This window comes from Motacilla alba, chromosome 4A (assembly GCF_015832195.1).
Source record: "Motacilla alba alba isolate MOTALB_02 chromosome 4A, Motacilla_alba_V1.0_pri, whole genome shotgun sequence".
Lineage (NCBI taxonomy): Eukaryota > Metazoa > Chordata > Aves > Passeriformes > Motacillidae > Motacilla > Motacilla alba.
In genome coordinates this window covers 14425490-14435991 of record NC_052045.1, presented here as the reverse complement: position 1 = coordinate 14435991, position 10502 = coordinate 14425490, and the positions used below count along the sequence as shown (strand labels likewise).

The window sequence follows — 10502 nt, the reverse complement described above, 5'->3', positions numbered from 1 at the left end:
CCCTGGGCCGGGAGAGGCGGCGGCGGCGGCGGCGGCGGCGGCGGCGGCGGCGGCGGCGGCAGCAGCAGCAGCGGCGGCAGCGGCGGCGGAGGAAGAAGAGGAGCGGTACCAGGGGTGAGCGGGGACGGGGCTGAGCGGGGAGGCTGCGGAGAGCCGCGGGCGGTCTGGGCCGGGCCGGGCCGGGCCGGGCCGGGGGTGGCGGCGGCGGGCCGGCACTCCTGGGTGTAGCCCGGGCCTGGCCCCGCCACCCGGTGCTCACGGTGACTCCCACAGGCTCGTGACCGGTGCGAAGGCGGCGGCGGCCGAGGGTGACCTGAAAGAGACGCTGCGGCTGTTCCAGCTGGCGGCTGCCATCCGCCCCAGCGAGAAGCTGCGGGGCCGCGTGCAGCGGGTGCAGGAGGCACTGGCGGCGGCCGAGCAGCAGCAGCAGGAGGAGGAAGAAGAGGGCTTCGTGGACGTGTGCGGCAGCGGCCTGTTGCTCTATGAGGAGATGCACAGGAAGCTGTTCCAGCACCAGCGGGAAGGTGTTGCGTTCCTGTACCGCCTGCACCAGGAGGGCAAGCCTGGTGGCATCCTGGCAGATGACATGGGCCTGGGCAAGACCATCCAGGTGATCGCTTTCCTCTCGGGTATGTTCGACGCCGGGCTTGTCCGGCACGTCCTGCTCATCATGCCCACCACACTTGTCAGCAGCTGGCTAGCTGAGTTTTCTCGCTGGACCCCCGGCCTACGCGTCAAGGAATTCCATGGCACCAGCAAGACAGAGCGCACCAGGAACCTGGAGAGGGTCCAGAGGAAGAATGGCATCGTCATCACCAGCTACCAGATGCTCATTAACAATTGGAAGCAGCTGGCCAGCCGCCATGAGCAGGAGTTTGTCTGGGACTACATCATTCTCGACGAAGCACATAAGATCAAGTGCCCGTCAAACAAGACAACCAAATGTGTGTATGCAATCCCGGCCCACTACCGCATCCTGCTTACAGGCACCCCTGTGCAGAACAACCTGCGGGAAATGTGGTCCTTGTTTGACTTTGCCTGTCAAGGCTCCCTCCTGGGAACTGCCAAAACTTTTAAAATGGAATATGAGAATCCCATTACCAGGGCGAGGGAGAAGGATGCGACTCCAGGTGAGAAAGCACTGGGGCTAAAGATCTCAGAGAATCTCATGGCAATTATAAAGCCATATTTCCTCAGAAGGACCAAGGAAGACATCAAAAGCTATCATGCTGATAAAGCTGATGCTCCTCTTCCTGAGGATCCAAGTGAGAACAGTGCTCCTGTCATGCCATCTCTCACTAGGAAAAATGACTTTGTTGTGTGGGTGTACCTGTCACCGGTGCAGGAAGAAATCTACAGGAACTTTCTCTGCCTGGATCATGTGAAGGAAGTACTGATGACGACCCGATCGCCTTTGGCTGAGCTGACAGTCCTGAAGAAACTCTGTGACCACCCCAGGCTTCTGTCTGCGAGAGCCTGTATCCAGCTGGGCTTGGAAGAGCAGGTGGGCTCCGAGCAGGATTACATGATGGAAGCAGGTATGTTTTCAGGCATGAACAAAATAGACCATCTCTCTGATGAGACTGTGATCCAGGAGTCTGGGAAGATGCAGTTCCTTGTGGGACTGCTGGAACGGCTGAGAGAAGAGGGACACCGAACCCTGGTGTTCTCACAGTCGAGGAAGATGCTGGATATCATAGAGTTCGTCCTGGCTCGCCGACAGTTCCAGATCCTGCGCATTGACGGCACGGTGACCCACCTGACGGAGCGGGAGAGGCGCATCAACGCCTTCCAGAGCAGCACTGACTACTCTGTCTTCCTGCTCACCACACAGGTTGGGGGCGTCGGCATAACCTTGACAGCAGCCAGCCGAGTGGTGATCTTTGATCCCAGCTGGAATCCAGCAACTGATGCTCAGGCTGTGGACAGAGCTTACAGAATTGGGCAAAAAGAGAATGTGGTGATTTACAGACTGATCACCTGCGGCACCGTGGAAGAGAAGATATACAGGCGGCAGGTATTCAAGGACTCCTTAATCAGACAGACTACTGGTGACAAAAAGAACCCGTTCCGTTATTTCTCCAAACAGGAACTAAGGGAGCTCTTCACGTTGGAAGATACTCAGACCTCTGCAACTCAGATCCAGCTGCAGTCCCTGCACGCCATGCAAAGGAAGTCTGACCTGGAGCTGGATGAGCACCTTGCTTACCTGCATTCCCTGGCAATGTTTGGCATTTCTGACCACGACCTGATCTACACAAGGGAGATGGCTCACGAGGAGCAGGTGGAGAGCGAGGAAGCCCATCAGTACATCCAGCGGAGGGTACAGAAAGCCCATGAGCTGGTCCAGCTGGAGTCCCAGCTCAGAGATCAGAGGATGGAGGGGATCAGAAATGCTTGTGAAGAGAAGTGGCAAAGACCATCGGGATCAGTTTCCAGGCCAAAGAAGTCGTCTCCAGGGTTGAATGACAAAAATCACTTTGTTTCACCACCAGTAGCTGATGCACACGAAAAAGACAAAGTTGTTGATCTTACAGAGGATGAAGAGGCCCAGGTGCTCGATGTCAGCTCCAGAATGACAACTCTGACTGTTGGTGACTTGAATGAAGAGCAACTGGCACAAGGTGTGTCCAGTATGGAGACGGAAGTGCTCAATACCAGCAAGACAGCAGAACAATCTGATATACAAGAATCTGAGCAAAATCCTGAATCTAACATTACACCATCATCCCCTGCACTTGAGAAAGAGAGTCAGAGCCTCCAAGAGAAACAGCATTCACAGGTGCATTCAGACAGCTCGGCCAAGACAAAGAATGACCTATCTTGGCATTGTCACGATTCCTCAAAGTCTGGCATGGCTGATGAGCCTAGAAGTGAGGCAGAATTGTCAGCTCAGGTACTTGACCCACACACTGCCCTGGGGACAGAGCAGAACATTGTTCCTGAGCCAGCTTCTGCAGTGCTGAGTTTATCAAATGCTGCGCCAGAAATCAATGCTGAGTCTCATGTGTTGGAAGACAGCTTGAAGGATACATCTGCTTCTTCCTTCCAGGATCAAGTTGACTTCAATCTGGTTTTGGAAGAGTCTGAAGAGGGATGGCAGGATGCCTCAAATAGAGGAGAATCAGTGGAACATCCTGAGAAGGAGAGCTTACAACTCCAGGCAGAAAGCTCGTGTAAATCTCCAGACAAAGAATCTCCAAACAAAATTTGGCCAAGTGAGACCAGTAGCCATAGCAAACCCTGTCCCACAGCTGAGGAAGAGCCTAATGCCTCCCTGCAAGGGAGTAAATCATTGGAGGAAAGCAGTGGTCTCTTTACTTTTGGTAGGAAGAAACGCTTAAACAGAATTGCTTCCGACAGTGAGAGTGAAGAGCAGCCTGAACAAGAGCCCTCCTCTCCCTTGGACAGCACTCGGCACGGACTTCTGGAAGGAATTAGCGCTTCCACTCCTAAATGTGACACAACAAGAGCTAAAGCCATCTTTTCTCCCCAACTAATTAACAGTGGAAACAGGTCTAATGCTTCCAGGCGCTCGTTCATCAGCAGGTTGGTAGATGAGGTGGAGGATATTGGGGAAATCATGGGAAGCACTGATGAAGATGAAGATGATGATGATGATGATGGTGATGAGGAGCAAGATGGGCTTGTGGAAGATGAAGCTGAGGAGTGCACTGGGGAATCTGCTGAGCCTGAAGAAGAACCTAGTGGAGAAACACTTGATACGGGTGAAGAGTCCTCCCACACAGACAGCATGGAATCTGAGCAGTCCGAGGCAGAGGAGATGGAGTCATCTCAGGAGGAATCCACAGGTGACCCTGAGCTCCAGTCAGGTGAGCAGATTGACTACTTGACCCAGGAAAGCAGCTCTGAAAAGGACATTGGGCAGAGTTCCTCTCCTGCTGCAGATTATGACACTTTAGTACACAGTGGGAAGAAACTTCAGAATGATGGAAAACTCCAGGAGGCTTTGGACTGCTTCCTGCAAGCTCTTGACATAAAAAGTGGAGATCCTGAAGTTATGCTTCTGACTCTGAACTTGTACAGACAGCTGGCCCAGAAGTGACATGTATGTGGCTCTGTGAAGACAGCCTGGCTGTTCCTTGTTACCATGCGTCTGCACCACGGCCCTGGGATCCCTGAGCCAGCTCCAGGCTGGTGCCTTTCCATACACTTGTGTGACTGAGCAAATCCAGCACCTCCTGCTTGAGGAAACAGCCCTAGCATCCAGGTATTGGATGCTGGGGAGGGAACTTCACTGTGGAGTCAGCTCACAAAGGTGAAAATGGTTCATGTTCCTGTCTGGTTATTCAATAAAAGAATGGTATTGTTGATGTCTAAGCCCCTCTCTATGGGTTTCTCAAGGTCGGGATTGCAGGCACTTGAGGAGGTAGTTCATGTTCACACTCAGGTGTTTATTATTTCTTATCAGTGAAACAGCCTCACAACCATGAGTTCTGTGGCCTTTCATTAGGAAGGCACAAAAATGGCTAACAATGTCTTGTTACAAGGTCTTTTAAGACTAAACTCTCCAATTAAGAACTGACACCTAGATTATTTCCCCTTTTAACCCAATAACTGATTCCCTAAAGCCTGCAATGCAGACTTTTCTGCCCAATTACAAAACATCACCCAAACCCATGGAGAAGAAGGTAAAGAAAAACAACCTGCCTCTGCCCTAAAACCTCCATCTTGCTTCATATTTATTTCTATATTCTAAGACCCCAAACTCTAAGTTTTTCACCTTGTGATACTACACACTTCTAACCAACTATGCAACCATAATCCCAGTGCTATCAATCAATTTTGGAAGTCTTCTCCACAGCCTCAGGTCAATTGCAGTGTTCTCTTGTGGGTCTGTGCCTTTCAGCAGAGAAAGTTTAAAATTCTCGGCATCTACGATTCCAATACCTCTCCATGCTGGCAGCCCTGGATTCACCTTTCTATCCTCCAGGTTTTGCCGCTCCTCTCCCCTGAGAAGATGGGGACAGTGTAGTTCCCATGACCACTGTACAGCCCAGCTCTGTGGTGCTGTGGTTCCTCCCTCCTTCAGGTTTTAAATAAGCCAGTTGGGGTGCCTGAAGGTCATCCACCATCTGGGTGCCTTACAGACCTTCCAGTTCCAACCCCTGCCACAAGCAAGGGCTCCTTCCACTAGACCACTGCTCCAAGCCTGGCCTTGAAACACTTCCATGGATGGGGCAGCCACAGCTTCTCTGGACAACCTGTGCCAGTGTTTTATCACTCTCACAAAAAGAATTTCTTCCCAATATCCCTTCTCACCCTGCCCTCTGTCAGCCTGAATCCATTACTCTGTATCCTGTCATTCCAGTTCTGGATAAAGAGTCCCTCTCCGGCTCCCTTGTAGGCCCTTTGACACTGAAATGTGCTATGAGGTGTCCACACCACCTTCCCCAGGCTGAACAGCCTGAAAAACCCCAACTCTCTCAGCCTTTCTTCACAGGAGATGCTCCAGTCCTCTTATCGACTTCATGGCCTCTTCCGGACCTGCTCCAACAGCTCCATGTCCTGCTTATGCTGGGGGCCCCAGAACTGTGTGCAGCAGTCTAGGCAGGATCTTGGGAGTGCAGAGTGGTGGGGGAGGATCCCCTCCCTCACCTGCTGCCCACACTCCTTTGGGTGCAGCCCAGGACAGAGGGGGTTTCTGGGCTGGGAATGCTCATTGCCAGCTCATGGTTTTTCATGAGTTTTTTGTTAACCATCACCCCCAAACCCTTCTCCCAGGGCTGCTCTCAATCCCTTCTCTGCCCCTTCTGCAGCTGTGCCTGAGACTCTCCTAACCCAGGTGTAGAACCTTGTACTTTTCACGTGGTCCCCCCTCTCCAGCCTGTCCCGGTCCCTCTGGATCCATCCTTCCTTTCCAGTGTGTGACCATACCGCACAGCTCAATATTGTCAGCAAACTGGCTGAGAGTGCCTCAATCCTACAAACCAGCAGCTCCAAAGTTCCTGGTTCTGGCTTTGAGTGACTCTGCCCCTCACCAACACAGCCTCAGTCTGGTGTGCCAGTCCAGACACGTGATAACAGCAGAGCAGCAGACAGGGATGTTTCCTTGTGCCACGGCATTGCCTTCTGCAATAGCACCCCGTAGCACAGAACACCACACCTGGCTGAGCTGTGCAGTCTGGGAGAGGAGCTCTTTGTATTCGGAACCACAGCAAACACGGCACATTCTGCCCATGCAGTTGTGTCAATGTGTTTTTGCCAAAAGAAAGAACAGGGCTCTGGTAGCCTGGAAACGAGTGGTTTATTAACAGAGCACCATTACACGGGGCAGTGTCTGCTCTGGGCAGCCTGTCTGCCCTCCACTGCAAGCCTTTCATTGGCTTCTCTGAGCATTCCATACTCAGCAAAACCAATATCCTGAAAAGGGAGGGAAGAGAAGGGCCTTTTCTTCTTTGATGTTTCCTCCATCCCTGAGCTCTGTGCATGGTGCTCACCTGTAAACAAAGCTGGTGCCTGTTGCTGAAGCTGTGGCTGGTTCGGGGGCTCTGCGGGCAGGAAGGGGATCATGGCTCTGGGCTGGATTCCTGAGACAGCAGGAATCTTGCTGGGCTGCTTCCCTTGCATACCCCACAGCACACGGGAGCGCAGGAAGTGGCACACAAGCGTTTAGTGGCTTTTTTTCTTATCCAAACCTGAGTTATCCAGTTTCTTCCCCCAGCTCTGAGTGGGCAAGGTGGAGCTGTAGGAAGAAATGAGTCTGTGCTCAGGAGAGCTCTTCCTCCCCTCCTACCCCCAGCTCCCTTCCCTGCCTGACCCAGCTCCAGTGTTGGCCACCCTCCACTGAAGGGACTGTCCTGCAGCTCTGGAGCACAAACTGCACCTTGGGAGCTGTCTGCATCCTCCTGGGGAGGATGGAGATGGAGACCAAGCCCTGGGGCCCCCTCTGTCCCTTTCTGCATCATTTCTGTTTGCAGATAAAAACCTGGGCACCTCATCCCAATGACAGGCTATTACCTCCACAGATAATGTGGAGAAGGAAGGGGCTGGCCTGCCAGGCAACAGAGACTTCAACATCTATAAATGGCTCTTGTTTCATCCATCCCAGGGACACTTTACCTCTCCAGGCAGGGCCCTGCTCTGCTAGCACAGTGGCAGGGACAGCCAGCTGCCTCCAGGCATGTTGCTGGTTGTGCCCAGCTTGCTTCAAGGCCAAGGTGTCTGGGACTCGGGATTCAAGCAGTCAACAAGGTCATCATGGTCATTCACATTTTATTTTCTGCCTTCCACCATGATAATGTGGTATCCGAACTTGGTCTTGACGGGAGGGTCCGTGTACACGGGCTTGTCCATGCTGCTCACAGGCAGGGCAAACGCTGCCTCCTGGAATGGTCCCACCATGGAGCCTCTGGTCATCCAGCCCAGGTCTCCCTGCAGCAAAGGACCATCAGGGTTAAGCTCTGAGACCCAGAGCAGGGAGGGTGAGTGATGTGGCCGTGGGACAGGTCCTGCTGGCGACTAGCAGGACCCAGGCTCCCGCAGCCGCTGTCCGGCCCCACTGCCCGGTCCCGGGCGCAGCACTCACTCACCCCTTGCCTGGCCTTGTCCTCGCTGTACTGTGCCGCCACCTCGCTAAAGCGCTGTCCGGACTTCAACTTCTCCATGGCCTCCATAGCCCGGCCGTGCTTCTCGCACAGGATGTGCCGAACCTGGAGGGGCGGGCAGCGGGGCTGTGGCGAGCGGGGCGAGGCGGGACGAGCCCGCCGGTGCTGGGGCGGAGAACCCGCACCCCGCCTGGTCCCCGACGCCCCCCGCGCTCACCTTGACGGCGCTGCCGCCTCCCTTCGGGCCTTGTGCTTTGCTCTCGCTGCTGCCGCCGCTGTCGCCGCCTGTGAACCGAGCACCCTGACACCGGCCCGGTCCCGCCGACCCTGCCGGGCTCTGAGACCGGCTCGGCCCCCACCGCTCCCGGGCCCCCTCCCGGCCGGTTCCGGTACCGTCCCCGAGCCCCCTCCCGGCCGGTCCCGGTGCCGCCCCAGAACCCCCTCCCGGCCGGTCCCGGTGCCGCCCAGCCCCGCTCACCCTTCCCGGCTTTGCCGCCGCCTTTCCCTTTGGGCGCCATCTTGCCGCCGTAAGGCCCCCACGCTCCCCTCAGCCCCGCCCCGCGGCCCGCGGCTGCCCGCGCTGTGCCGGCATGGAGCCGCCGCGGGACAGGGGGCCGGGGGACACGGGGACAGGGGGCCAGGGGACACGGGGCCGCGGGACACGGGGTTGTGCCCGCCCGGACGGGGCTGGAGCCACCCGGCACACAGGGCTGCGTTCGGCATCCACGGCCGTACCCAGCGCCCGCCCATGGCTGTCCCCAACGCTGAGGGCTGTCGCCCTCTTCCATCCCACCGGCCCCAGGATTCCAAGTCCCAGTTTGCAGATAAAAACCAGTCCCAGTCCACCCCTCCCCACTCCAGTCCTCCCCCCGGCCTGTGCCCAGGGTCCAGGGCTGTCCCCAGCTCCCCTCGGGCTGTTCTGTCCCTCTCATCCATCCCACCTGCGCCCCGCTCGCCAGGTCCCCCTGCAGCCCCTCACACCATCCCCGGCCTGTCCCCAGAGCCCAGCCCGGGCCGTCCCTGGCACCTCACGCTGTCCCTGCGCCACCCCCGTCCCAGAGCCCCTGGGGACGCAGGAGTGCGCGGCAGACGCTGAGAAAAGCCCCAGCTAGTGGGGCCGGTTCCCCTCGAGTGCCCCCGGGCTGTCAGGGGGTGCCCGCCTCCCCAGCCCCGGTCCCTCGGCAGCCCAAAGAAGAACAGGCACAGGCAGGCAGCAGGGAGCACTTTACCAAGCTGGCGAGATAAAAAGTACAACATTCCATAGTTGGCACCTTGGCGGCCCCCAGCCCGGGGCAGGGCTGTCCTGCCAGCCGGACTCTCCGAAGGCAGTGGAATAGCTGCAGCCAGAGGGAGCAAGGAGCGAGCGGCCGAGCACTCGGCCAAGAAGAGCCCCAGGAAGAGCATGTTCCTCGGGCCAGGGAAATTAGGATCTCCGTCCCATGGCCAGCCTCTGTCCCACAGTTGACCTCTGGCCCATTTGGATATTTCACCCCAGCAGCACTGGCCACTCCAGCTGCCAGTGGTGCTGGGGGTGTTGCAGGGGGGCCCCTGCCCCGTGCTTGCACCCAGCCCCCTTTGCCGACTCTGTCCCTGGTTTCCTGAGCAGTCATGTGCAAAATGTACCCGTCCCCAGAGCTTCCCCAAGCTGTGCCCTGGCCCCATCCCGTGCCAGCACCCTGCCACTGGCTGGGGCCACGGGATGGGGGTGAAATGTGGACATTCATTAGAGCTTTTTTTGTGATTTTTTTCCTGAGTTTCTCAGCCTGGCTCTTAATTACAGGCTTAAATCTGCAGCCCTGGGAGAGGAAAGAGAGAGATGGGCGAGTACCAGGAGGGAGAAAAGGGGAACCCACTGGAGCCTCAGTGGGATTGGATCCAGGGTGGTGGCAAGAATGCAGAAGTGTTTGCCCAGGCTGTGCTCCCCAGGGATGCAGAGCTCCTGGTGGGGCAGAGACCCCCTAGAGCAGCCCAGGCCCCTTGGAGGGGCAGCTGAAGCACTGCCGTGGTGCCCTGCCACTGCTTGGACCCACTGCACCGCTCCTCCTGCAGCACAGGAGAGCTGCAGTATGTGGAAATCCATCAAGAAATCAAGCAGAAATTTCCCTAAACACCCTGTTTCCTTGTCAGCCGTGGCTGGCCCTTCCTGTTTCTCTGGGCGTGCGGCCGTGCTCCTGCTCGGAGCTCACGTTTCCTCTCTGCCCTGCCCTGAGCCCCACACCACAGCCTCTGTTACTGGCTGCTGGGCTCCCACGCTGGAGCCAGGCCAGGAAGAGGCAGCTGGGAGTGAGGGGGACAAATCCCATTTGGGAACGTGCAAACCCTCTTCCATGGCCCCGTGCATATGATGGCACGTGCCCCACTCGGCCTTGCTCAGCTCCCTGGTGGCCAGTGGGCACAGGTGACTGGTGGGCAATCCTGGGGGGACCCAGGAGTCACCAGGGAGGTGGCTCAGGTGAAGTCCATCTGGATTCCAGCCACCATCTTGGTAGCATCTCAGGACCTCTGGTGGCCAGGGCAGCAGGAGAAGTTGTCGCAGGGTCTGTAGTGGAGATGCAGGAGGCAGAGCTAGGGACGAGCTTCGTTCCCATGGCACAGCACCCTCATTGCCCCAGTTGGCAGCTGGGTGCAGGACCCCCGGCATGGGGGCTGGCAGGGAGTGGGGTGGCTGCCAGACTCCCTGTGCAGTGAGGCCAGGGGGACTGGCAATGGAGGTGACCCCAAGGTTTGTTTTTGGACTGAGAGCTGAGGAGCTCCAAAATGCAGCATTTTGGGGGCTTTCAAGGGGTGGGGGTTTGGCTTGAGGTGGTGGCGCTGGCTGCGGACGCCGGGTGCCAGTTCCCTGTGTGACAGGGAGGATGCTCGGGGCAATGACAGGGAACCTCCTGTGACTCTTCAAAAGCAACCGCAGATCCAGCTGAACCCCTGGCGTCTTCC

At 56.9% G+C, this 10502-nt stretch overlaps 2 protein-coding genes across 3 annotated transcripts; one reads left to right on the top strand and one right to left on the bottom strand.

Moving 5' to 3' along the window:
• Positions 1-67: 67 nt before the first annotated feature.
• ERCC6L (ERCC excision repair 6 like, spindle assembly checkpoint helicase) lies at positions 68-4419 on the top strand. The gene is made up of 2 exons (XM_038123225.1): positions 68-114; positions 274-4419. The coding sequence occupies exon 2, from the start codon at positions 491-493 to the stop codon at positions 4064-4066; it is 3576 nt and encodes a 1191-aa protein (XP_037979153.1). The 5' UTR covers positions 68-114; positions 274-490; the 3' UTR covers positions 4067-4419.
• Positions 4420-6249: 1830 nt separating this feature from the next.
• Positions 6250-10458, bottom strand: PIN4 (peptidylprolyl cis/trans isomerase, NIMA-interacting 4). Of its 2 annotated transcripts, none has more exons than XM_038122837.1 (5): positions 8798-10458; positions 7786-7853; positions 7554-7673; positions 7084-7395; positions 6250-6706 (listed from the first exon to the last, which is right to left on the bottom strand). In XM_038122837.1, the coding sequence occupies exons 1-4, from the start codon at positions 9228-9230 to the stop codon at positions 7237-7239; spliced, it is 780 nt and encodes a 259-aa protein (XP_037978765.1). In that variant the 5' UTR covers positions 9231-10458; the 3' UTR covers positions 6250-6706; positions 7084-7236. The 2 variants fall into 2 exon arrangements, with proteins under 2 accessions (XP_037978765.1, XP_037978764.1); XM_038122836.1 differs by lacking the exon at positions 8798-10458 and adding an exon at positions 8047-8134.
• Positions 10459-10502: the final 44 nt, after the last annotated feature.

Bases quoted from the DNA above. Each gene is read 5' to 3' on its own strand.
- PIN4 (XM_038122837.1), bottom strand. From the start codon at position 9,230: ATGGGGCCAGGGCACAGCTTGGGGAAGCTCTGGGGACGGGTACATTTT. The intron at 7,854-8,797 runs GTAAAGTGCTCC...CTCGGTTCACAG, and splicing joins CTTTTTATCTCGCCAGCTTG to GCGGCGACAGCGGCGGCAGC. The intron at 7,674-7,785 runs GTGAGCGCGGGG...CCGCCCCTCCAG, and splicing joins GAGGCGGCAGCGCCGTCAAG to GTTCGGCACATCCTGTGCGA.
- ERCC6L (XM_038123225.1), top strand. From the start codon at position 491: ATGCACAGGAAGCTGTTCCAGCACCAGCGGGAAGGTGTTGCGTTCCTG.